The 27,076-nt window shown below is 43.0% G+C and overlaps 1 protein-coding gene across 3 annotated transcripts in view; it reads left to right on the top strand.

Annotated features, from left to right (window-relative positions):
• PARPBP (PARP1 binding protein) overlaps positions 1–27,076 on the top strand; it is a 61,767-nt gene that overhangs the window by 25,432 nt on the left and 9,259 nt on the right. For all 3 annotated transcript variants that reach the window (XM_019489614.2, XM_059726441.1, XM_059726442.1), the window contains exons 7-8: positions 18,048–18,231; positions 22,023–22,201. In XM_019489614.2, coding sequence (XP_019345159.1) covers positions 18,048–18,231; positions 22,023–22,201 — 363 coding nt within the window. The remainder of the gene's footprint in view (positions 1–18,047; positions 18,232–22,022; positions 22,202–27,076) is intronic.

Genomic DNA, 27,076 nt, shown 5'->3' with positions numbered 1-27,076 from the left:
TGTATGACAAGTTTATCTTTCCACAAAGCTCAGCAAAGTCAGGCGTCCCTGATCAGCACTGTCCGAGAGGTACCAGGAAAGACCCTGGTATTCAGTCCTTGGGCTCCTCGAAATCCATGGGCTCACTGATTCAGGTCAACAGCTAATTAGTAGTTTCTTTCACAGAGCTGTCTCTTCCTTTTAAATGATTTCCGGATGTGCCAGCCGATGTATAACTTCTGAGCTATAATGATGATAACTTACAGCCATTTAGATTCTTTTTACTTCAGCTGTCCTTAGGCCGACCAATAGCAGTACAAGTCTTGCATTCTTCTGATAAGGTTAATTTTAACTATACCACAGGGCCTACCATCACTTCTATAAGGCTTTGCTAAATTTATTAGGCCTCATACAACATACAAGGCCTTACTACATTTTAGACTTTAATTAGGCTCCTAGTAACAACCTATAACTTAATATCTGAACAAATGACAGAAAAACACTTGGTCTAATCTTCATAGAGTCTTCAGCAAGCACTTTTTATCACACAGACATAATTTCAGCTGTCACAATTGTGTCCAGCCCTGTCACAATTGTGTCCAGCCCATTGCTGCTGTACAGCACTCCACTATGCTGCTCTGGGCAGCAATTAGCATGGAGAAGGGTGGTGGCTGAACCCTGCCTGCTCCCACCTGGACACTTACTGGCGGCCTGTGCCGAAAGGGGGAGGCGGGACCAAAGCAGCATGCTCACGGACTGCTACTCCTTAGAAGAAACATTGGGCATGGGACTCTTCAGCCTGGAGAAGCAAAGGCTCGGGGATGACTTGGTGACAGCTTAAAAGTATATAAGGGTGTGTATCAGGAACTGGGAGAACGTTTGTTCATGAGGGCACCCCAAGGGAAGACAAGGTCTAATGGTTATAAACTGCTGGAAGACCATTTTAGACTGCACATAAGGAAATACTTCTTTACCGTCTGAGTCTCCAGAGTCTGGAATAGACTCCCCCCAGAAGTGGTGCAATCACCTACTCTGGATACCTTTAAAAAAATGGTTGGATGCTTATCTTGTTGGCATGATCAGACCCCAGCTGACTTCTTGCCCTTTGGGCAGGGGGCTGGACCCAATGATCTTGCGAGGTCCCTTCTAGCCCTAATGTCTATGAAATCTGTGAAACCATAAATAGTCCTAATAACAGAGAATATGGAAAATAATAAATATTTTTCAACAAGTTCAAAGAACTTGAACAGATCAGAACTCTGGCAGTTCCCTGGTACTTTTAACTAGTATATGTATTCCTCTCTTCAGTCTCACAATGGGTAGGGTTCTCTCAAATATCAACAAATTTCAAGCATGAAAAGGATGGAGAGGCTGTGATACTTGGAATTACTAACCATGAGTATAGCTTCAGAAGTAGAGGATTTACTTGGAAAAGGTTCAAGAGCAGGGGCAGGCAAAATATGGCCTGTGGGCCAGATCCAGCCTGCCAGCCCATTCTGTCATGCCCACAGGGCCTCTAAACATTTTGGAAAATTAATTTTTTTTTCTGCCTCTTGCTGTCTGTCAAAGATAACAGGCAGCCAGTGGCAGCAGGACCCAGCGGGAGCCTGTGGCTGAGCAGCAATTCTAGCCTGGCTCCACCCAGCTCCCACCACCCTCCCCCTTCCCACCCTCAGCCCTAAACTAGAAGCCTCTGTGGTTCTAGTTCTTTGTTCATCTCGTCGTGCCCCTCTTCCTTTCCCTTTTCCTTTTCCCTCTCCCTCTCCCTCTCTCTTTCCCTCCTTCCTTCCCTCCCTCCGTCTTCTCTTTCTTCCCTCTCTATGAAGTTTTATTTATTGTCACCATGTTTAGAATTTTTAGAAAACCTGGTATTTACCATAAAAAAGACATGTTTACAAATATTAACTATATTAATATACAGTGCATCCTGCCATATACACCCCCGCCCCAGTTTTGTTTTTTTGGCATGTTAGCATTCCAGCACCTTACAAGGTAGACATTTTGGTTTTTTTGGCACTCTGGCCAAAAAACATTGCCTACCCCTGACATGGACCATGTGACAGTGTAACTTCTAGTTCCAAGGACATACTGCCCCTTCCCAAAAGGAGTACTTCTGGAGGCAAAGGGAAAGACTTCTGGTGTCAAAGGGCAGGGGTTAGGGGGCGGGACTTCTGGCCACAAGATGGCGACCAGGGGGTGGGGGCAACTGTCAAGGGGCGGGGCTACCCATGCAGCCCTCGACAGCTCACCAAAATTTGTGAAGTGGCCCTCCAGCTGAAATAATTGCCCGCCCCTGTTCAAGAGCACCAGCATGCTTTGTTCCTTGTGCCTGGTGTTTTGACAAAGAAACCTACAACCTTTCATTGCTGCTGAAGTTAGTAGCTTCCTGCGTAAGGGAGGATCTAGAGAATCTTTCTCTTTGTGTAAAAGAACAAGAATAAATCTTTGGTTACTCATGATTCCTGAAGGTCTTGGATCTTTTAGATCAGTTTGAAGATAAGCAATGACTATTAGCTGCATCAAGGTTTAGTCTTTATGTATTATATTCAGTATTGTTCTTGTTGGGATGAATTGGTTACAGCCTTCTGTCACCCCATTCCCTCTGTTACTGTAGCGTTAATGACTGCTGGGACATTTAAGGCTGAATTTGAGGAAGAGCAGAGTAAGCAGGACCAGGGGCAGTGCTCCTGTTGCTGTTAGGGCCATGACTTCACTGTACAGCAGCAGCCATTAGATGGCACTGTTGCACAGCTCTCAGGAGTAGCAGTTGAGCCTGAAGCAGCCAACCTGTTTCAGAAAACATGATGTTCTGTAGGGACAGAAGTTGCACATAAACCGGTTGAAGCGATCAGAAACTGGTTTAAACCTGTAATCGAACAGAAGCTTAGTGCACATAAACCAGTTTCAAAATTGCTGAAACTAGTTTAAGATAAACGGGGTTGAATGTAGTATTAGACTTAACTGGTTTAGGTCAAACAGGTTTATGGAACTTCTGTCCCAAACCCCTTCCTGGTTCAAGTTAAATCAGAATCCTCCAGCATCCCAACATGCTTTGCAGGCTTGGGCTGGGCTGGGCTGTGCTGTCTGCTGGAGCAGAGCAGAGCTGGCTCCGCCCCTCTGCTCCCTAGCCTGAGTGGTGATGGCTGGCTGACAAGGGGGTGGGGGTGGGGGTGAGAAACCTGGTTGGCACAGCCTAGTCTGCCTGGTGGGAGCAGAGCAGCCCCTGCCAGCCTTTTCCCCACGGGGGTGATGGGGGCGGGGGCCAGCAGGCTCAAGCGGAGGGAGATTAAACTCCCCTGCCTCCCCTCTCCCACCCACAGAGGACCCCTGCTGGAGTCTGCCCAGCTTTCCCCCCTGCTGGACGCTCTAGCAGCAGGCGGCATGGCCAGAGCTGGCCCAGGCAGCAGGTGAAGGGGGGCAGGGTGGGGATTAACACCCCCCCCCCCAAATCCAGGGATGACTGGTGCCTCCTGAGTCTAGAGGGACACAATTTGTGGGCAGGCCCTGGGACAGGCCAAAAGCCCCATATCCACTCCTATACTTCTGTGTTGTGCCTTAGTGCCCCCCACCACACACACACACACACACACACACACACAACACTGGCCCAAGCGGCAAAAAAACTGCCCTGTCCTGAGCGGTGCCAATCTCAGGGGGCATGTGCCCCCTCCCCCACCAGTTGCCTGTGCCCCCCAACTCCCCTGTCTCCCACCAGCATGGGGACCCCTGCTGGGGTCTGCCCAGCTTTCCACCCTACTGGCTGCTTTTCTAATGGGGAGGGGCACGGTCAGAGGTGCTGCAGGGGAGCGGGGTTTAATCCCTCTCCCTGTCCCTCCTTTGCCTGAGGGGCTGTCCAGGTCAGCTCTGGCCACGCCCCTCATCACACGAGTGGCTAGTGGGGTGGAAAGCCAGGCAGACCCTGGCTGGGGTCTCCCTGCTGGTGGGACAGAGGGGAGACTGGGAAGGAGCAGCCCTCTCTCCCTCACTTTGCCTGAGGCTGGCCATGCCCCACCTCTCCCCCCCATCAGGGGCAAACCTGGCAAGGGCTGCCTCCCCCTCCAGGCAGACCCTGGCTGGGGTCCCTGCAGGCCAGGGGTGGGGGCTTAAACTCCTCCCAGTCATACTCGGAGGCCTGCCAGGGCCAGGCCATGCCTTCCCCAGTTCAGCTTCCCTCCAGCCTTGTGGCTGCTGCTGAAGGGAAGGGAGGGCTCGCACTAGCACTCCCTGGTGTCTAGCCTCAGCCACTGCAGACACGTAGCTGCATTTCTGGAATCAAAAGTGAATGTCTGTTCACTTGCAAATCGGGTCAATCTCTGTAGGTTAGACTAGCTTGCAAAGATTGAATCAGTTCAGTCTCAGGCTTTTTGATTACCTGTACTTAGCTGAGAGGTCCTTTTCTCATGAACCATCTTAAAGTCACTTGTGCGGTTTGAGTCTGAGGTAAATGTTGATCATGAATATTGGTCATTCTTTCTTTTGAAAGAAGACTGTCAGTTTCTTTTACTCTGTATTTGCTTTTATAGAGCCATGATCATATCTGAAGACACTGAGGATAGTGTTTTGGAGAAGAAAGCAGATGAGATCTGTGATTACAAGAGGATTAGAGGAGTAGAGTAATGACTTTTTAAACTTTTTTTTTTTATTATTATTATAGACAGACAAAGGCATGGGAAATATTTACCAGAAAAATCATGTAGAAAAGCCAAAGGTAGTCTATTTAAAAGAAGACCCACTTAAGTTTAATCTTTTAAAATACCAACCATTTCCAAAGGCAATTGTTACAGTAATAATACATCATTCAATGAAGTGCAGTTTATAATGGGAACACGGAAGGTGACTGTTATTAGTAGACATCATCCTGATTTGTTCTTGTGTTGCATTCCAAGTTAATATACAAAGTGCTTCAAGATGATGTGAAAGTTTAATAGGATGCCATAGACAATAAATGTTGTTTTCAAGCTATAGTATCAAGGACAGTTCTGACCATATATTTCTGAATTTTGGGGAGTCTAATACCTAAAACTCCAATTGCATATTGTCACCATTGATTTTTTCAGGATAACTCAGGCTTATGCTGAAAAGGCACTGTTCTAATCTGGGGAGTAGAAGTTCAGAACAAAAACTTCGGATGCCAGAAAAGATACTTATTCCCAGTCTCCAAAAACTTTCTTTTGAAAGGGTACTTTACCCAGGTCTAATCTCCTAGTGCTCCTGTATGGGTTTCAAAGAGACTTCTTTTGAAAAATATAGTTTTGAGGTCTCGCAATAGCTGATAGCTAGTTAGTTCACCATATTTTATTACTTTTTCTGTAGTGTTGGTAAGGTATTGAAAACACAACATGTCATCTGTGGGTTCAGTATTCACTAAGAACGCCATATAAAGCTCAAGCTATGGCTTTCAGTTGATGCAGTGTAATTTTTAAAATGCATGAGACGTAGAAAAGTATAAATGCATAATTCCGTGGTTTATGAGGTAGGGCTCTTGAGTAGTGTGATTTCTTTGGTTCATAAAGTCACGTTTTTGTCTTTCATAGCTGCATTTTAAAATCTATGAAATAACCTTATTGATGCAACATTAATGTAAATTTTGAAATTCAGTCAGAAACCAAAACTTTCTCATAGCAACTTTTAACTCTTCAACTAGCTTCAACCTGGGAGCAATGATTAGTATCATAATGGGTAAGGCAGTGGTTCTCAGACTGGGGCGCATGTGACCCAATAAGCACATACAGGCCACATGTATATGTACGTAACTAGCTTGGTGCATCTTAAACTTTTTAGACTCAAGGAACACTTTAAACTCAAGCCATCCCTCAGAAAATGTCAGTGCCTAGTTTTCTCTCATTTTTTTTATATATTTATTTTTTGACTACAGAAAAATAATTGAGCAATTCTTCTATTAAAAAGAACTTGGACCACAACAGGTCAGAACATTTATGACTCTGGTTTTCTATTTGAAATCTCTGGGTTTTTCTTTTGAATTGTGTCAGGCGTTTGTACACCTAACAGTGCTTATACTGTGTTCCCCTGCAGTACCCTTACAAGGATCTCATGGCATCCTAGGATGCTGCAACAACTTGGCTGAGAATCATTGGCCCAGCTAAACCGTTGCTGCATTAATATAATGCTGCCATTAATTTGAATGCATGAAATTTTGTGTTGTCCTTCTCTCATGACCAGGGATCCTGGTTTTCTCTGTTTAAAAATAGAAATTCTATTATTTCCCCCCCATACCTCCTTGCAGTTCTCTGATTAAAAAAACCTGAAATCTGTGTGTGTGTGTGTGTGTGTGTGTGTGTGTGTGTATTAGGGCTTTGGAGGCAACTCATGTCTGGGTTTGTGGCACCATGAACATGAGAATTTGTTTAACATATCAGATTATATTTTACAATAAAATTTGACTTTTAGTGTTAACCTATTGTAGGTCTAAAGCAATGGATATCAACCTTTTTAGACTTAAGGCACACCTCAAAAATGCCAGCTCTTAGCTTTCACTTGGTTTTTGACTATGGAAAAATAATAGAACAGTTCGTCCTTTGCAAAGGACTCAGAACAGCCGCAACAGGTCTGAATTTTTTTTGACACTTCAGATTCCTGTTTGAAATCTGGGTTTATCTTGTGAAATCATGTTTGCACACCTAACAGTGCTAATATTGTGTGCCATCCTTAAAAGCAGGGGCGTCAAACTCATCTGGCAGATGAGTGGTGCAGGACCAGTCCATGGGCCAATTCATACCCACAGGCCTGCCCTGCATTCCAGATCCAGCATGTGTCCTGGAGCAGCCAGAATGGGCACTATATGGCATGGTCCTGTGTTGGTTGTTCTGGTGCGATGCTGCCCATGGCAGCCACTCCAGGATGCATGCTGGAGGGAGGCTGTGTGCAGCGCACCCCACAAGCAGACCCACTGGCAGCATCAGGGACCAGATGACAGGGCTGCAGGCCATATCTTTGACATTACTGCTTAGCACTCTAGGGTGCATGGTTGATAATCACTGATCTAAAAAGGTTGTTGTTGTTAGAACAATCTAAATGTTAATTGTTTATCAAATCCATAATAAAGAACAGTTTCTATTTACATTTGTAATTGTGCGGGCCGGGAGCGGTCCAAGGCCCTTTTTTCGCGCGGCGGGCTGTGGCCAGCAGCCCGGACACGCCGGGTCGGGGAAGACAGGCGGCACGCTAGAATTAGGCATGGACGCTTAGTGGTTGATTTAAGATTATTTTACTTACACTGAAGATGGTCGCGGTGCAGGCAGGAAAACTTGCTTGAGTTGCGGTTACAAAACAAAACAAAAACTCGAACCTGCAGAACATAAGGGTACGTCGCAATGGGGTTTCGGCGACGGGAAGAAAAAAACTGCAGGACTCGAACCCCGGGTAGAGCTCTGGATTCACTCACACGAAGTTTGCTAGACTCCGTGGAACTTTGCGCGCAGGGAAGGGTACGTCGAGGGATCAGGCGGCGACGGGGAGAGGCGAGAGGCTGATCAGACCCCTATAGCCTTCTTGAGATACATGCTGGGTCCGATAGGCTCTGCAGCGCTTAGAGATCTTCACGAGACGTGAAGTTCTCCTCCTCCAGATGGTTGTGGAGTCCTCCAACTTGGGCAGAAACCACTCAAGCCTCTTATACGGCTAGCAAGCCAATTGCTAGCCGCCACGTGGGAATAATTTAGAACTGGCCAATAGTGGGGCACGAATCTGAATGCAAATGGCGGGAACTCCTTGCAACGTGCATCTCCTTTCTGCAACTAAGAAATGCACCCTGCAAAGAAAGCTACAAGTGGCGGGAAATAATTCAGCAGTGCCAAAGCACACACAAACAAAAAATCACACCCTTGGGTTATGACAGTAATTAATATAATAAATGTTCATAATCTGTGAAAAGCCATTTTGTTCCCACCACAAAACAGTTACATTTTACGACCAATGTAATTATTGAACTCTTTTCATTTGGGAAAAACGAACAAACTCAAAATAATGACCCTGTCAGAATAGAATTTTTGATGTATACTTTCCTGTTCTTGGAATACCCATTAGGAATCTGTTTTATATTTTACCAGAATTTTGAACATTGTCCATATGCTTGACTTTATATACTGCTTTTAAACTTTTTTCCATTTAAAGACATATTCCCATAAAAGTGCATGCTATATTTCGCTAAATTAAATTCTGTACTGTTATGTCCATTTTATTTTATCAGTAATTTCATTGTCTTTCAGAGCAGCGTGAACACTAATATTGTATTATTGGTCTAATTCATAGATTCATAGATGTTAGGGTCAGAAGGGACCTCAATAGATCATCGAGTCCGACCCCCTGCATAAGCAGGAAAGAGTGCTGGGTCTAGATGACCCCAGCTAGACGCTCATCTAACCTCCTCTTGAAGACCCCCAGGGTAGGGGAGAGCACCACCTCCCTTGGGAGCCCGTTCCAGACCCTGGCCACTCTAACTGTGAAGAAGTTCTTCCTAATGTCCAATCTAAATCTGCTCTCTGCTAGCTCGTGGCCGTTATTTCTTGTAACCCCCGGGGGCGCCTTGGTGAATAAATACTCACCAATTCCCTTCTGTGCCCCCATGATGAACTTATAGGCAGCCACAAGGTCGCTTCTCAACCTTCTCTTGCGGAGGCTGAAAAGATCCAGTTTCTCTAGTCTCTCCTCGTAGGGCTTGGTCCGCAGGCCCTTAACCATACGAAGCAATTGAAGCATCAGTATTATGCAATTAAGGTTGTTTCATTTAAAATGAAATTTAAAATATCTTATTAAAGAATATTTGTTATCTAATTTAGTATATCCTTTAATACTAAACTCTCTTTACATAAAATACTTTGATCATTTGATTTTTAATTGATGACCAATGGACTTGATACAAAAATGTACTTTGCCTTATTTTGCTGATAGAGGTATTTTACCATGCCAAAAGACATAAAAGTTTGTTTTCACATTGTGTTATCCATTATGTTGAAATTGCACAGTTGGGCCCCAGACCTGTAGGGAACACTATGCATGGCTCTCCTTACTGATGCCAGTCAGACTATGGGAGTGTTTGGGGGTTAGTCCATGTATGGGATTAAGGTCCTGTTGGATAAAAGTATATATTTTTTTAAATCTATTAACTGGCCAAGTTAAATGTTTGTAAATTCTGCTACCAGATTGAATAAAATGTAGCAAATGTGAAAGTTCTAATACATTATACTTTATTATTTTTACAACTGTTTTTATTAGGAAAGGTACTAGTAGCCTTGACTTCTTTAAGGTTGCTTAGTACTTCTCATTGTAAGACCTATTTGCAGTTCGATGTTGCTTTGCCAGACTTCAATAAATTGGGCTGACATTTTCTGTGCCAGGTGTTTGTCTGGCTAAATATCTGAACAGAACAAAGTCGGTCAGGAGTTCTCCCCAATTACCCTTTTTACTGACAAAAAGAGGAATCCAGTCTATATTCACACTGTTAAAATGTCTCCAGCTGTATTAAGACATCGTGGCCTATCTTGACTGGCTGAAACAGATTGAAGTACGTTCCATTCTAATGCATTTCACAAGATGTATCCCAGTCTTAGAGTTTTAAATTTGCTACCTGGAACTAAATTTACATTTTTCTCAGCACTCGGTGTAGAGCAGAGGTACTCAGCCTCCAGCCTCCAGGCCAGATTGGGGCCATGGCACCATTTTCTCCAAGGGTCAAGACATTCTGCGGGAGAGGAGCAGTGGCACCAATCCTTTACTGCCAAATCTTCTAATCTGTTGGAAATGCCAGGCCCTGAGCACTGGATAGGACGCCTGATCCCAGTAGGGCTGGACAAGGGGCACAGTTGGGTCCCCAGGACTCAATCCATGTGGGGCAGGGAGAGGGTGGTACCAGGCCCTAGGGCCTGGTCTGGCCCACAGATGGCTCCACATCACTAATCTGGCTCACAGGGCCAAAAGGTTGAGCACCACTGATGTGAAGGGCTTCAGATCAGGTGCTCATTTCAGCAGGGCTGTCCTGCAGTTACTATTCCAGTAGACTTGAAGCACTTGTCTCCGAAAACATGAGTTACTGCTTGTGAATTACCAGAAGTGCAAGATGTGTAGCTGATGGCTTGGAAGAATAGTTACTTAAATCAACTAAGTGTTTCTTTGGGATATTCCATCCAGATCTATTGTAACCTGCTCTCCTTCTCCGCTACTAGAGTGTTCTTGCTTTCCTGGATCCTGTTTTGGTGAATAAACTGGATAAGTCATTCCAGCCACCCAGTCCTCAATGGTCTTAGCCAAAAAGTGCCGGAAGGCCCCAGTGGACACTGGTACTCAAAATATTCCAGTCTTATGTGCATGGGGCCCATACATGCTAAAAATTAAATATATATTGAAAATATCTGAGGTACATTTGTAAGAGCCACAATTATTGTGAAGTAAGTAACTGTACTTTCTTCAAAATGGAAGTTACTATGTTGACTGCAGGTTACAATTTGATATACTTCTACAGACATATATGGATCTATTTGGTTCCTACTGAAGTGAGAAAAAAATCCTGGGCCGCTCGCAGCACCGTTTTTACAGCATGCCCCTTCCCTCTGCTTATTTGTGAAAAGGCTATATAATATCTTAATTTCAAACTAAATTGATTCTACAATAACACCTTTTGCGTTCTTGTGTTTTTTTCCAAAAACAATTATCTAAATACCCAAGGGGTAGATGCTTATTAAGTGTTCATGCACTGAATGGCTATGAAGTTCATTGAGTAATTGCCTGTATACATTCCACTATCAAGGTGCATGCATCCCATGCACTTGAAATCAGATTTTTTTCAAATAGCAGTGTTTGTGATGATGCTTGTGCCAAGTGTACACTTACTTCCTGTAGCAAAGAATATAAAGTGCGAGGCAGCCGTAATGCTTCTTTTATCTGTCAGCAGCTGTGAAATAAAACCCTGCAGTAGTCTTGTTTCTCACTACTAGCTGGTTTTAGTTTAAAAGTGTAAAGTTTGATTCTGATTCTATTGACATATTTTGATTTGGTTAGAAAGGAGTACCTTCCTGTTGTGGTGCTCAGTCCAGGACCCCTGATGCAAAGGGCATTTTATGTACATAAATCAAAATGGTGGCGCCTAAATGGATGAGGGCTTAAATTTTGCTCACGTCATGATGTTCTCATGCCAATAGAAGATGGGCATGTTCACCATTTCACTATACCTCCACAAGGAATATGCTCTGATGTAAGCAAGATTAAGAATAAGATTCTGAGGGTTATGGAGGTAAAGCTAAAGCACTCTCTTTTTCTGGGAAGTTCCATGCAAGCTGTCTGTGGAAAATTCTGTATGGCACCATTCATGCGTGACCAGTTTTCATTTTCTCTTGCATGATAGGCTCTCCATTCTCCTGTTTATCCTAATGGCCCTTCTCTGCATTTGTTCCCATTTTAATGTACCTTTTTTGTATAGCCACTGGTTTAAGCTTCAGCTGGAATACTGTATACAGTTTTGGCCACCCATGTTCAATGTCAGATATAGCTTTCAATGTACAAACTTCCAAGACATGCTTATACCATATTTGCTTTTTTTCATGATTGCATGAGATGCATGCTTTGCAGTTTATTTCTTGTTGAACTAATCCTCCCATGTTCTTTTTTTTTTTTTTTCCTTTCCATCTGAGCCCCAAGTTTACAGTAGAAATTTTATAAGCCCTACCTGTCATGTTGTATTGTTAAATACTACTACATTTCATTCCTTTCATAGTATCGTAGTACTTAGGGTTGCAAGGAACCTAAACAGATCATTGGGTCCTACCCCCTGCCCTAGGCAGGAACAGGTGCTGGGTCATATCACCGCAGCCAAATATCTGTCCAGCCTCCTCTTGAAGACCCCCCAAGGTAGGAGAGAGCACCACCTCACTTGGAAGCCCATTCCAGAGCCTGGCAGCCCTAACTGTAAAGTAATGTCTCCCGATGTCCAGCCTGAACCTTCTCTCTAACAATTTGTGGCTGTTATTCCTAGTAACCCCAGGTGGTGCCCAGTGGGACAGAGCCTCCTCCAATTCTCATTGGTCCCCACCTGGAGAGTTTGTAAACAGCCACCAGATCCCCTCTCAGCCTTCTCTTGTGGAGGCTGAATAGGATCAGGCCCTTTAGCCTCTCTTTGTATGGCCTGCCCCACTGCTCCTTGACCATGTGAGTGGCCCTCCTCTGGACCCTCTCAGTGCTAGCCACATCCCTCTTGAAATGTGGTGTCCAGAACTGGACACAATACTCCAACTGTGGCCTGACCAATGCTGCATAGAGGGGAAGGATCACCTCCCTGGACCTACTTGTGATGCACCTGTAGATAGACGACAAGGAGCAGTTAGCTTTACTGACCGTTTCCTTGTGTTGGCGGCTCATGTTCATCCTGGAGTCAACAATGAACCCATGTTGGTTGCCCCTGAGCATTACCTCCCCTGCTGGGCCCTTGCAGATGTGCTCCTTGATAATTTTCCCAAAGATCTTCCTAAGGACCGAGGTAAGACTGACTGGCCTATACTTGCCGGGGTCCTCCTTTCTCCCCTTCTTGTAAATGGGGACCACATTGGCCCTTTTCCAATCCTCTGGTACCTGTCCAATACTCCAATCGTTAAGACTACCCAGTTTTTGTTATGATCCTGATTCTTATTTGTGTTGCTGATTCTCTCCAACTTTGCCATCAGCAGAGTTCGTTAGTATGTTCCTAGTTTTTTGTGCCAATATTACTAATGAAAGTATTAAATAAAACCAGTCCTAGAAGAATTCCTTTAGTAACTCATGTCAGTCTCTATAATTCCTTTTTTACTTCTCCAATAGCCCAGGGCTATCTAAATTCTTAGCTGCCTGGGGCTGTATGAACAGGGACTGCACACTGGGGATGATGACCCCCCGGGCCACCGGCCTTCCCCTTGCTGCAAGCTCCCCCAGGACTGTGTGCATGTGGCTCCAACCCTCACCATTGTACCATGCATGTTGGTGCACCCCACAGTGCTGCACCACATGTCCGTTTCCCTCCCTTCCCTTCCCCACTGCTATACAGTGTACAGTCTCTTGGCTGTGGGCTCCCCTGCTGCATCCCTCTGTAGTGGTGGGTGACAAAGTGAAAGCCAGAGAAACGAGGAAGACCCTGGGTGCAGCAGCAGCCAGAGCAATGAGGGGCAGCAGTGGCCATGGGCAGCCCACGGTATAAGCTAGCTGCTTTCAAACTAAAATTCATTCCATCCTGGGTCTCTCATACCACAGTGATAACAAATGGACAATTCCAAAAGGAACTTAAGTGCCTGGCACTCTTGAGCTTCCTTCTGCTCTTCTGTGGCATGGAGCTTCTTTGTCATAGCAGGTCAGAGCTGTTCTGAGGCCTCAGCAAGTGTCCTGGCCTTATGAAACCTGTAGCCACTCCCCCCTGGGTCACCTGACCCCCCACTTCCTCCCCCTCCCCACCGCAGAACTGTCAGTCACAGCCCTGATTGTGTTTTCTGCACCTGGGGCCATTTTTATTAAAGGCCTCTCCACTTCTAACAGTTCTTCCAGCGGCCTTGAGCCAGCCTCTCTGGATCTCTCTTCTTCAGAAATGGGATAGGGGCCCCATTACACTTGTATTGCAACCATTATGTTGACGATTCTGTAGCATCATAATTGTTTATATGGGTATCCCTTGATAGCAGTACAGTTGTTATTTTTATCTATACCTAGAGATTATCAAAATGGGTGAAATAAGATTTAGCTACAAAAAATGGCACTGAATGGTTTCAGGTTCACTCCACAGTTGTGGCCTGTCTAGTGAATATCCTGATTTCTGAAAGATGCTGTATGGCAGCATAGAGTTCAGTGTACACATTCATTTTTTTTTACTTGATGCCAGTTTCTAAGTCAAATGCAAACTGTAATACTACAGTCTTGTAGTCCTCCCTCCAGAGGCCAGAAGTTACCTTCCTCATAGCATTAGGACAACCTGCTTGCTAATTACCCAGAGGTGGAATCAATGTGAACTATTTCTAGGAAGAACTATTTTTATAACTAGTTCTTTGAGATGGTGTTTTCTCATAGATTCTAAGACCTACTTTACCTCCTGGTTGACAGGAGTCTTCTGGTTGATGAAGGAACTGAGTGAAGATTGTGACTGTCCCACTCATTATTTCTTTTATTATAGAAAGTGAGCATTGCAAAAAGGTGCAGTCATAAAGATGTTGCTAATCAAAATAATCAGAATTTACATGCACAAGGCTTAAGCAGTTAAACTTGCACTTTTTACCTCCCAGATTGAGTAAAGGCATTCTGTTGGCAGTGGTCCTCTAATAAAGACAATGAAACAATAGTATATTAACATTTGGGGACAGATATGGTGGTGAAATATAACATTTTATCGCAATATTACCTTGGACATTAGCCATCTCCATTTCCTTATGCATAAATAAATATGATAGTCAAAATAATTTTCCCAGCCATGGACTGGTTAGGATGCATATTCTCAAATTACATCACTTTGGGTAGTTTAGACTTTCTGTAATGTTTTAAATTAGTCAAAAAATATAACTTGAGGTAGATTCAGTACTTTGGGCAACGTATTCCAGCCTTGAGTAAAACTAAATCTTGTAATATAGTTTTCTATTATACTGCAATCTGGTGAAATGAAATAAACCATGGCACAGTATTTTAATACAATCCACATACACATTAGATCAGCACTTTGCCTTGGCCTGTTTATATGAATTCTAGCTGAAGAATGAACAAACTTTTCCTTTCATTCCTCCAGCTAGAATTGTGTATATCTAATGGGGAACTGGAACTCTTTTCCTGGAAAGGAAGAAGGAATAAGGGGAGAGAGATTAAATGAACTTTACTCCTTATAGCAAATAACCTCAATTGGCATTAGCGAAAAGCAAAAAAAAATACTGAATGTTTTTTAATTTTTTTTCTTTAAAAAAATACAAAGTAAAATAGTATCCTATATAGTACATACATATTTGTGTTCAGGGAATTCAGAATAAATTGATCTCTACATAGCCAAATTTTTTATTCCAAATTTATTTGAGCAGGGGGTTGAACTAGATGACCTCCTGAGGTCCCTCACAACCCTAATTGTCTATGAATCTAAGTAACTCAGATATTTTCATAAACTCAGTATTTCTGTAAACAGACGGGAGGGAACTAAACTCAAGACGGCGGGTAGCTTCTGTTGGTTCCTTTACCTAGTTGTCCATCGTATGAGCTTCAAGTTCAATACAGTAGTTTTGGAATAGACATTATTACGGTTACCACAGCTCGTTTCTCATTGGTAGCAAGCATTGCTTTTTGAGGTGTCAATTAAGCACTGCAAGACGCAGGCAGTTTGGCTTGTAGTTTCAGGAGACTTAGCTGGAACACCCAATATGTGCTTCTTTCTAAGACAGGATTTCTCTAGCAATGATTTGCTTTCACCTCCTGACAATTGCGCTGTATGATTTTTTTTCCCTTGACCTTTTCTTTCTCCCATGATTAAATTTGACTGTGGTTTTTATAGCATTGATTCAAAACCATCTAGTTTTCTTTTTATACTGCCTTTCTAAAATTGGATAGTCCCTGACCGGTGTGGAGACAGATTTCACATGGTGACTTTACCTTTGGCTAAGTCCTAGCATTGTACTTAAATGTCTTCAAAGCAGATTTTTTTTTGCCTTTGACTTGCTTGCAAATCTCATCTAAAAAATATACTAATTTTTCATTTAGTGAGGTATAGCCTAAGTAGCTGGAGAAAAGCTATAGGAGACTCAGGGCTTCTTAATTATTTCGGAAATCTTGTTTGACCTCAGCGCCCCTAAACAGCAGTGTCTGGCCCTGTTCTTTTCAGGCAGTTGAATACAAAACAGCTTATACAAGTCAGTTTTTATGCATCAGGGTAGTGCTTGTCCTCACCCTCTGCTGTTTCCTTTCCCTAACTCCTTTTATTTTTTTAAAGTGTGAGTCCGACTTAGCTACATCTCCCCTTGGTGGAGGCACTCCCCTTCTGGACTTCAAAAACTCCTGTTAGGATTTAACAGTCCTTCTGGTTTGGCAGGGCTTTCTTTTAGGGACATTGCTTGGAGAGCATGCATCCAAGCTAAGAGATTATTTCTAGGAGGTATTGATAAATGTAGACTCCTTTTGAGGCTTTAAAAAAGATGATAATATATCTTGACAGCTCTTCTATAGAATTATTTTTCTAGTGTTTCAGATTTTGAATTCAGTATACTAGAGGCATTTTTGCATGTGAAATTTTCTATGAAAATGAGAGGTGTTGTTAATCTATACATTGTCCAGAAAAGAGTGGTCCTTGTCAACCTATTGACAAAAATCCTATAAGTAGAAGTTGGGAGCAGCAAAAAGGGAAAGGTGTAGACCTGACTAGCATGGCATAGTCCTGTGACATACATAGTTTTGTAGCACTCTTGGCTATCTTGTCTAGAACATCAGAGATGTTAGTTTTGTCTACACTGGAATCAGACATGTGATTCAGTATGTGTGCAGTATGTGTAGGCCTATCCAACATGTTCTGCTTGGCTACCAAGAGCAGTGAGGGTATAATAGGTTGTGTTTCACTATTGGCAAGCTGCCTGAATAGGTTGTTAAAGGTGCGACAGAGGGATTTCACTGCCATTGATAACCACTTTATTTAACTAAAGCTAAATCAAGTATGCCTTCAAAAGCTGAAAGTAAAGTTTCTGATTATATTGTAGACATAGCCCACTGAAGAACAAATTAAACTTTAATCATTGTTAGATTAAAGGCAAGGTGCAGAGTAGCATGTCCCTTTAAGGGGCAAGGGCTCGGGTCAGCTAGCTCTTTACTTCTTCAGTTGAGAAATGGTCAAATGTTCCCTCTAAAGGTCTGAGAGAAGAGATGCAGAGGGGCTGTGGGAAGAGGAAAGACTCCTGCACTAGACCCTGAAGCAGGGAAACTAAAGCGAATTAACCTTTTTGAAGCATTAGCTCAGGGTCCGCAAAGAAACTGCCATGTCTATTCTGCTTGAGTTTTTTTTTATGCTGATAATGAAACTGTTCCTTGAAGGAGATTTGCATGTGACAGTGAACTCTTCCTAAGATGTGGAAACAGGGCAGTTGCCTCACACCCAGGCATTTAGCTGCATACACGAGACAAAGACTATTGTAAGAGAAATCTGCACATTAACTGCTAGAGCAGCATGAAACAAATCTAAGCCAGGAATAACCAGAGTTACTCACTCTGGGAGCCATATCTGATCCTCCACCGAAGTTCAAGAGCTGGAGGGGGGAGTTGCTGAGTGACCCAGGATGGAGGTGACCCCCTCTTGCACTGTCGAGCCACTCTGGCTTTCCTCATGGGGAGCATGCCCCAGGGTAAGCGGCATGGCTGCAGCCTCAGAGCCACCGTGGGGGAAATGTGAGCAGGGCTTCAGCCAATCTCTGGAAAACCTCAAGTACTGTGCCGGCAAGCCACGTGCAGCTCGTGAGCCACAATTTAGCCACCATGGGTCTATGTGTTACCCCTGGAAAAAAAGGTGCTACTCTAGTCAAAAGGTGGAAGGTTGTAGAGGTAGAGAGATTGGTGTTCAGTTTAAGCCAATACTATTGCCTAAGCAAAGTAAATTTACACGTTTATTGAAAGAGGAGTAAATTGTTTATAAAGTGTCAATTTTCACCTAATTGCACTTGCAGTTTTTTAACAAATTGACTGGAAATGTTTATGTGTGTTTATATTGGAAAGTAACATATGTATTACCAATGTATGGTCCACCTCTTCTAGAATCTTATTAAACACTCATCATTTGTGAGCAAACTGTTAAGATGTGTCTTGAAAACAGATATTTTTATCGTAACTTTTACTGCTAAGTTATTTCCTCTTCTAGATCACAGTATTACTAAAAGCTGAACTCGTGATCTTCTCTCCCCTCCCCCGCATCTTAAATTTTTTTTTTCAAGTAAACCATTATGTTAAAGGACAATACTTATTGCATACTGCTGTTTGATTTAAAAGATCAAAGCTATTTTCTGAACAGTTTTGATTAACTGTGAAGACTCTTGATGTTCAAAACTAATAAGTATACTAAAGCATTGCCAAGATTAATATGGAGATGACCCTATGCTTATTTTCAGAATTGCGGGGGGGCGAATTCTATCGACAGTCAAGAAGCATTTGATAAAAGGACGAAACAGCAGGGATCCTTTCTGTCAAGCAGCTGAGGAAGTTGTACATGATTTGGATTTAAGGATTAAAAATATTATCAATTCTCAACATGAAGCCATGACTGCTAGCACCACTGGAATCAGTCCAGCCCGGGTAATAGGCCTCCTTTTGTTCTCCTATTATTTAGCTTTACAAGAAAGCAAAGGTCTTTTTGGTAACTTGAAATATAGTATAATCCTTTTCCAATTACACAGAATATGGTCATTTCCTGTGTAGTGTGGTTCTCTTTGACTTGTTGGCATTCTCTTAAGTACTTCTGTATTGGGGAACTGTTTTCAAAAAGTCGTTTTAACTTCAACTACATTTCTTACATTAAAATATAAACAATTAAAAATATATATAATCCTGCCCAAACAGCACTTTTTAACTTTTATCTGCTAGTAATACAAATACAATTACACTGTAACTTACATTCTCAGATAAGCTATATTAAGATGTAGTTAAGGTTGAGAATGTATATCAATAATCTGGAATAAAATACATCCAGGATGTGGTTATTTTAGAGCTGAGCACTGTAAATGCAGGAAATTCAAAACAGTTACACGCTTGGATTGATTTCAAGTGTATGTTAAGAAATCAGACACACTTTCCCATGCCTAAACTTTTTCCTTGTAGTGATGTCAAGCAGAAATAATTTGATTATAACCAAGGATCCTGGTTTTCTCTGATTTAAAAAAAAAAAATCCCCAAGTTTCAGATTAAAAAAAGTAACCCAAAATCCACATTTTTCCATGAATAAAATGAAAGACTACTAATTTATAGATGTGTGTATATAGTGGTATTTCATTTTAATCACGGAAAAATGTGGATTTTGGCTTACTTTTTTAAAACCAAAAATTGGGATTTTTTTTTTTTATCAGAGAAAACCAAGATCCTTAATTATAACTAAACCCATTTATGACCACAAACTCTAAGTTTTAGAAAGACTTTTTTTGATAGAGAATAAGGGAATAAAGTCTAGTGTATCATAAAGGGCAGAGTTAAGGGTGCTTAGCTTTCTCACCTGCTCTTTCCAAGCTTAAACATATTTGTATTTAGTTTTAGAAAAATTATGATTAAACTTTATTTCCATTCTTTTGTTTTAGTATAATTAAACCTCAATATAAACTACTCTCGTTTTACCCTCAAGTATAACTGTTATAAACCTTGTCTCCGTAAGTGCATGTTTATCTGCGGGTTTTATTTTTGTATGATCTCTGAACAGAGTCAGAATGCTACAATTTAGACATTTCTGTGGATTTGAAGATGTATACTTCAGGCTTATTTTTACTTTAAGGTTTTATCTTTTATTAACAGACTTGCCAATATGGCCTGTTTATGCTGTGCCTTTAAGAGGTCAAGGCAACCAGGGTATTCCGAGCAGTTAAGATAGCCAGAATTCTGGCCAGTTTACATATAGACTGTTTTACTAGGATAGTGAAAAGCAGTTAGAATATATATCCCATTTTCCATCTGCTGTCACCTGTTTTCATTGCCTCCATACATCAACTTGCATTTCCCTGTACCCCCTCCACTTTTCTTCACTCCTATCATTCCCATTCCTTGTGCATACGCATTCTGTTTTCCTCCACACACCCATGATTCCCTTTGCCTCTTCATGTGCTTCAAATTTGAAAATAAGTATTTAGGAATAATGTAATCTTTCCTGTTTCTGCATAAACTTAGCTCCTTCAGCAAAACTCGCAAACAATTATATTTTCAAAATGCCTGATGTTTCCTATTGTTCTTGCTGGTGTTGATGTCATAGCTGTGTCTGAACGATACCAGTCTCCTGGTTCCCTTTAGAAGGGCAGACTTGGAAGATGGTGGGTGCCCTTCCCATGTTGTCACAAAGTGGAGGATGAATGCTTGGTCCCCCTGAGAATAATGGGAAATAAGTGCACTTCTCAAAATGGACACCTGAGGGCAGCCTGTGACTTCAGTAGTTTTAGAGACCAATGGGGTAGGGCAACTTTTTCTAGAACTTTGTATAGAAGTACATTATCTTTTAGCCTCTGTTGAAGGAGCAGTTTCATTGAAGAATAATTGTAGAAATTTGCCATGCAACCTTTACAAAAAACAAAACATTTTATGCTTAGTTTATTTATTTTTTAATTGACCACTATAAAACTCTTAATTAAAAATGTCATTATAAATTTTCAGAAAAATCATTCTAGAATCAGAGTATGTTCTGTTTTGGAAAAGAGATTGTATATTTCATCCATAAGAGGTTGAATCCTTTCAAGGCCAAAATTCAGATTAATCTTACCTATACAGTTGAAAGTAGTGCCTCAATAATGTAGTATGGGTTGGAAGGCTGTTTATCACTCACTTTTGAATCAAATGTACCTGAAAACAGTTAATTTTTTAAAAATAAATACAGTACAGGGTACTTTTATCCTATGACTCTCTCCACTAGCTGGGTCTTGTAGAGATCCTTGTGGTGGAGCAAAATAATTATTCCATGGAGCAGTTACTTCCCCTATGCTAAAACCTACATTGATGACTAATGGGAATTGTCATAATTTCCTTCCTAACAAAAATATTTTTCTGGTTAAAATATGCTTTGTTGTGATTTGGATTGACAGATGGGAATTGGAGTAGCAGAAGAGAGCTATTTAATTGATATTTTTAAGGACAGGGAGAAGTGGATTGACACACAATGGGCTTAGCTTTAACAAGCATTGAGATGGGGACTTTTTTTTTATTTATATAAAAACTGTTTAGAAAGTGCCTAGTGCATATTTTTTTAGTCTGTGCATGGCTGTCATCAAGAGAGCATCTTTTTCCATCAAAATAAAATTCTGTCATGATACAACATGGCACAGTATGAAAGTCATGATGTGGTAATGTAATAACTACATTGTTTGAGAATAAACTTTATGGAAATTAAATGGTACTAAAATAGGAAAATTCTGTAAAACTGTAACAGCCTTAGTTATTAAGAGATTATAAGTTATAGTAAATGACTGATGTTACTATGGTTTCTTGAAGGCTAAATACATTAACTGGTAGCATTAAGTAGAGGGAGACTGGAAATTGTTCTTTTAAAAGAGGTTTAAAAAATAATTGATTCTATAAACTTTGCTTATTACTTGTTCTAACTCTCAAAGCAAATTAACTGCAGCTCAGATAAACAAGAAGTCCTGTATTTTATAAAAGTCTACCATATATTGTGCTCCTGTGCAAGAATATTACTTTTTTGACGTAGCAAATCTGCAAGTCTTGCAGTCCTGTAGTGCCTATGAAGTTCAGCATCTGTACTGCTTAACTACAGAACTGAGTACTTCCAGGTGTGCTTTGTTATTGTCTTTGAGGACTTCTTTATTCTTAGGGAAATTTGTGAGGGATTCATTCTCTTTGAACCTAGAGATTATTATGCCAAATTATCTCTCTGACATTTTTACCCAACCTTTATCAGTTTTTTAGATTTGAGAAGGTAGTTGATATAAACTTGTAAGAGGGCATGGTGGACTTATTTAGAATCTACTTGTGTATTGAGTGCCACAGGACATGCAATAGAAAAATATTACTTTTCTTTAAATGTGAACTTCTGCAGTGAAGTGCTGTGGGGAAGGAACTTCTAAATGTTACATTCTGATATTTAGGCTAGATATATTATTAAGCTTATGCCTCCAGCTGGCAATGAGCTAGATGTCATTACTTGCTTGGGGTAAAGAAGAAACTCCCTTATGAAGAAGTTACTTCATAATTGCTGAGTTAGATTTTTTTTTACCTTCCTCTGAAATATCTGGTTCAGGATGCTCTTGGTGATGGGCTATTGTTCTGGTCCATTAAAACAGAAAAACTTCTAAATATCATTAAAACAGAAAAGCTTCTAAATATTTCTATTTCATGTGATTATTTTATACTTATTTCTCTCTAATAATTTTATTTCCCTTTAGCCAAAATTACATGCCATAAATCATGGCACGGCATACTGTGGCAGAGATACTGTGAAGGCCTTACTAGTTCTTTTGGATGAAGAAGCTATCAATCCTCCTACCAAAAACAAAGCAGAACTTTTATATGATGATGAAAATGTAACTTCATTTGGAATCACCTCTGTTTTGACACTGTTCAGGTCAGTGCTAAAAGATTCTTAAAAATGAAGCCTTGTAGTAATTTGTCCCCAGAACAAGAATAATATTCTTGTATAAAACAAAGTATTTAGCAGTGGTCTATTGCATGGGATGGTAGAGAAAGGAGTAGTTCCTTCAGTTTAATCAAAGCTTAGTCTTAATCTCATTTCTTATCTGCTCAGTGGTAGACTACATTTTCATCTACCCTCAAAGTGAATGAGTGTTTTATGCTAAATAATGCAATCTCTCTAGGCAATTTAAAGAGTGTAATCATAGAAAATTAGGGTTGGAAGGGACCTCATGAGGTCATCTAGTCCAACCCCTTGCTCAAAGCAGGACCATCCCCAACTATACCATCCCAGCCAAGGGTTCGTCTAGCCGGGTCTTAAAAACCTCCAAGGATGGAGATTCCACCACCTCTCTAGGTAACTTATTCCAGTGCTTCACCACTTTTTCCTAATATCCAATCTAAACTTCCCTTGCTGCAATTTCAGACCACTGGTTGTTGTTTTGTCATCTGTCACCACTGAGAACAGTCTAGCTTAGGGATAGGCAACCCCCGGCGCACTTGCCAATTAGTGGCATGTGAAGACGTTTTCCTCAGTACGCCAGGAGGTGTGTGAGGGAATTGTTTAAAAAATAAATAAATTGTTTTTAAGTTGCTGCTTCGGACTCTCTGGAGCAGCCACAGATCCCAACACTGTGGCAGGCACCGGGGGAGGAGTCAGGAGAACACAGGCAGGAATGCTATCTGTTCTGCTGACCCTGTGCCCTGTCCTCAGGCTGTGCCCTCCAGCCTGGCCCCTGGAGGGAAGCTGCAGGTGAGTAAGGCTGGGACCCAGGCAGGTGCTGTGGAGAGCCACTGTGCTGGAGGCTCCTGGCTGACTTGGCCCCAAGTGTTGCCCGCAGTGGCTGTTCCCAGGGCCCAGGGGCTCCTGTGGCTGGATCTCTGCACCAGGGGCAGCTCTGCCCCACTCACGCTGTGCCTGGCACACAGGGAGGCTGAGCTGGGAACCCCCTGAGCCTGGTATCCTGCCCTGGCCAGGTGGCATCCCCTTGTGGGCAAGGCAGTTGCAGCCCATCCCTGCAGAGCTATGCAGGCTGGGCCAGGCTCTACATCGGGTACTGCTGGGTGCCCCTGCCCACCCGCTGCGGCCCAAGTCTGTGGAGACCCGAGGTAGTACCCATTTCTCACCCAGCTCCCTGTCTCTTCTGGCCGTCACCTTCGCAATGGCCCAGCCAGGATGACCTCCCTATGGTGCTTCCCTCCACGCCTGCTTCTCCCCGTACTGCCTGGACCCTACCCCAAATGCCTGGCCCTGGTACTGGACACCCTGGTTCTTTCCCTACCCAGATAGAATGAGGTGTCTGTCTGCCTCAGCCCCAGCCAGGCCCTCCTTTCCAGCCCTGGGCCTGGGCTCCCCCCACTTTGGGACTGCTGGGGAGGGTCTGAGCACCCGAGCCCTGACGGTTGCTTCTGGGGTGTCGATGCCTCTGTCCTCCAGACTGCCCTGGACCAGCAGGCCTGAGCTGCAGCCGGTAGCAGTGGAGATGTGGGTGGTGAGGGACATACCATCTTTCTCACTTTCCTTTTTTTCTTTCTTTCTTTCTCTCTCTCCACATTTTCTTTCTCTCTTTTTCTTATTCTTTTTCTTCTCTTCTCTCTTTCTCTTTTTTCTCTCCTTTTTTCCCTCTCTTCTCTCTCTTCTCTGTCTTTTTTTCTCCCCTTCTTTTTCTCTCTCTCTTTCTTTTTTCTTTCTCTTCTTTCTCTCCCCTTTTTCTCTCTTCTGTTTTTCTCTGTCTCCTCTTTTTTATCTCTCTTTTCACCAACTTTAGAATTTTTATAAAACCTGGCATTTACTGTGTTAAAAAAAAAAGCAACATTTACGATTATTAACTATGTTAATATGCAGTACATCCTGCCATGTCTGTGTGTGTTGTTCCGCCGCCTCCCCTCCTCCCCTCCCCCCACCAGTTTTGTTTTTCTGACATGCCGGCACTCTGACATCTTACAAAATAGACATTGCAGTTTTTTCAGCACTTGGGCAAAAAAAGTTGCCTACTCCTGGTCTAGCTCCATCTTCTTTGAAATTACCCTTCAGGTACTTGAAGGCTGCTATCAAATCCCCTTTTAGTTTTCTCTTCTCCAAACTAAATAAACCCAGTTCCTCCAAACTAAATAAATCCAGCCTCTCAGAAGTCATTTGCCTGAGCCCTAGAACCATTTTCATTGTGCTCCACTGAACTCTCTCCAACTTGTCCACATACTTTCTATAGTGTGTGTGTGTGTGTGTGTGTGTGTGTGTGCATGTGTGCACAGTGGAGGGGTGGGGGGGCAAAACTGGACACAGTACTCCAGATATGGCCTCACCGGTGCAGAATAGAGCTGAATAATGACTTCCCTTGATCTGCTGGCAGTGCTTCTATCCCAGTATGTCCAGTATGCTGTTAGCCTTCTTGGCAACAAAGGCACACTGCTAACTCATATCCATCTTATTGTCCACTGTAACCCCCAGGTCCTTTTCTGCAGAGCTACTGCCCAGCCAGTCAGCCCCCAGCCTGTACTAGTGCATGGGATTGTTCAATCCTAAGTGCAGAACTTTTCACTTGTCCTTGTTGAAGCTTGTGAGATTGGAGGATTGGGCACCAAGCAATTTGTCTAGGTCACTCTGAATCTTAGTCCTGCCCTCCAGTGTATATACTTACACCCCACAGCTTGGTGTCATCCATGAATTTGCTGAGGGTGCAATTCATAGCATCTTCCAGATTGCTAATGAAGATATTGCACAAAACTGGCCCCAGGACCGACCCCTGGGGTACTTCACTTGATACTGGGTGCCAGCTAGACATTGAGCCATTGATTACTACCCATTGAGCCTGACAATCCAGCCAGTTTTCTGTCTACTTTAACAGTCCATTCATCCAACCCATACTTCCATACTAGCATTTTTGCAAGCAAGCTGAGGAAGACGGTAAGCCTTGCTAAAAGCAAGGTATGCTACATCCACTGCTCTTCCCACATCCACAGAGCCAGTCATCTAGTCATAGAAGTCAATCAGGTTGGTCAGGCATGACTTGCCCTTGGTGAATCCATGCTGACTGTTCCTAATCACCTTCTTCTCCCCCAAGTGTTTAGAAATGGATTCTTTGAGGACCTGATCCATGATTTTTCTGGGGACTGAGGTGAGGCTGATTGGTCTGTAGTTCCCTGGATCTTCTTTCTTCCCTTTCTTAAAGATGGGTACTATATTTGCCCTTTTCCGATTGTCTGAGATCTCCCCTGATTGCCACGTGTTTTCAGAGATAATGGCCAGCGGCTCTGCAATCACATCAGCTGAGTCCCTCAGCATTCTTGCATGCCTTGCATCTGGCCCCATGGACTTGTACACAACCAGCTTTTCTAAATAGTCCCTAACCTGTTCTTTCACCACTGAGGGCTGCTGACTTCCTCCCCAAACTGCACAGCCCAGTGCAGTAGACTGGGAGCTGACTGTGTAAAGACCAAGGTAAAAAGGCATTAAGTACTTCAGCCTTTTGCTCATGATCTGTCACTAGGTTCCTTCCACCATTCAGTAAGACCCATACTTTCCCTGACCTTATTCTTGTTGCTAACATACTTGTAGAATACATGTATACATCTATGTATTAGTGGTCTTTCATTTTAATCATGAAAAAATGTGGATTTTGGGTTACTTTTTTTTAATCTGAAAATTGGGGATTCTTTTTTTAATTGGAGAAAACCAGGATCCCTGATCTACTCATGGTCACTGCTGCCCAACTTGCATTTACTTCTACATCCCTGTTTGTGAGCAGTAGGTCAAGAAGAGCACCACCCCTAGTTGGTCTTCCCAACACTTACACCAAGAAGTTGTCTCCAATGCTCCAAAAACTTCCTGGTTGCCTGTGCACTGCTGTTTTACCCTCCCAGCAAATGTCACAGTGATTGAAGTCCCCCATGAAAACTAGGGCCTGTGATCAGGAAACTTCCTCGTGTTGTAATGCATTAATATATTTTAAAAAATTATAGTCCACTTCATTGGTAGATGAACTGCAGGATGGTGCGGGAGGTCTTAGAAAGGGGAAGAATATCATGGTTTTCTCAGATGTAGAATCCTTTAGAATCCTTCTACCTGCCTATCGCGGCACACCTCGCTGCCCTGCTCCTAGAGAGGGGAAAGCTGCTGGGGAAAAGCCCCAGCAGCCATAATGAGTACAGCTGCGGGTTGCCAGGGCGACTAATAAGAATCAGCTGCCTGTAGGGGGCAGGGCCTGGCTCCTATAAAGCTAAGAGTCAAGGCCAGGCTGGCAGTGGCCGGCCAGCAGCCAGGGAAGCAGGAGCTCCAGGAGTGAGGATGGGGAGAGGAGCCTAGCAGCAAGTACCGCTGATATGGAGCAATGTTGTTGGAGCCATAGGCCTTTGAGTTTAGTTATAGCCAGGCGGCTTGAGTTTGCGTTTGTGTATTTTACACCGGAGGCTTGGGTGCGGCTGTAGGGGTTGGAGGAGGCCTCATAGGGACCCCATAGGGGCGGGGTGCCCTAGCGCCAGTGAAGGCGCAGCTTGTGCACCAGTGGAGGCGCAATTGAGTGCAACCAGTGGGTTGCGGGAGGGGAACTGAGACCCCAGGTTGTGTGCGGGGTGCATAGACCCCAGCCCCAGAGAGGGGCGTTTTGAGAAGGTCCAGTGTGGGCACAACAGGTCCCAGAGAGCGGGACGATTTTATTAGGGAGCCCAGTGTGGGCACAGTGAGCCCCAAAGAGAGGGCGGCACTACTAGGAAGTCCAAGGCGGGCACGAGGAGCCCGAGGTGGGCAATATGTGAGAGGCCCAACGGGGCAATATGTGAGAGGCCAGATTGAGAAGCCCAGGACGGGCGTAGC

Source organism: Alligator mississippiensis, chromosome 4 (genome assembly GCF_030867095.1).
Source record: "Alligator mississippiensis isolate rAllMis1 chromosome 4, rAllMis1, whole genome shotgun sequence".
NCBI classification, from domain to species: Eukaryota; Metazoa; Chordata; order Crocodylia; family Alligatoridae; genus Alligator; species Alligator mississippiensis.
The sequence above is the reverse complement of the archived record's forward strand: the minus strand, read 5'-3'. Positions and strand labels throughout refer to the sequence as shown.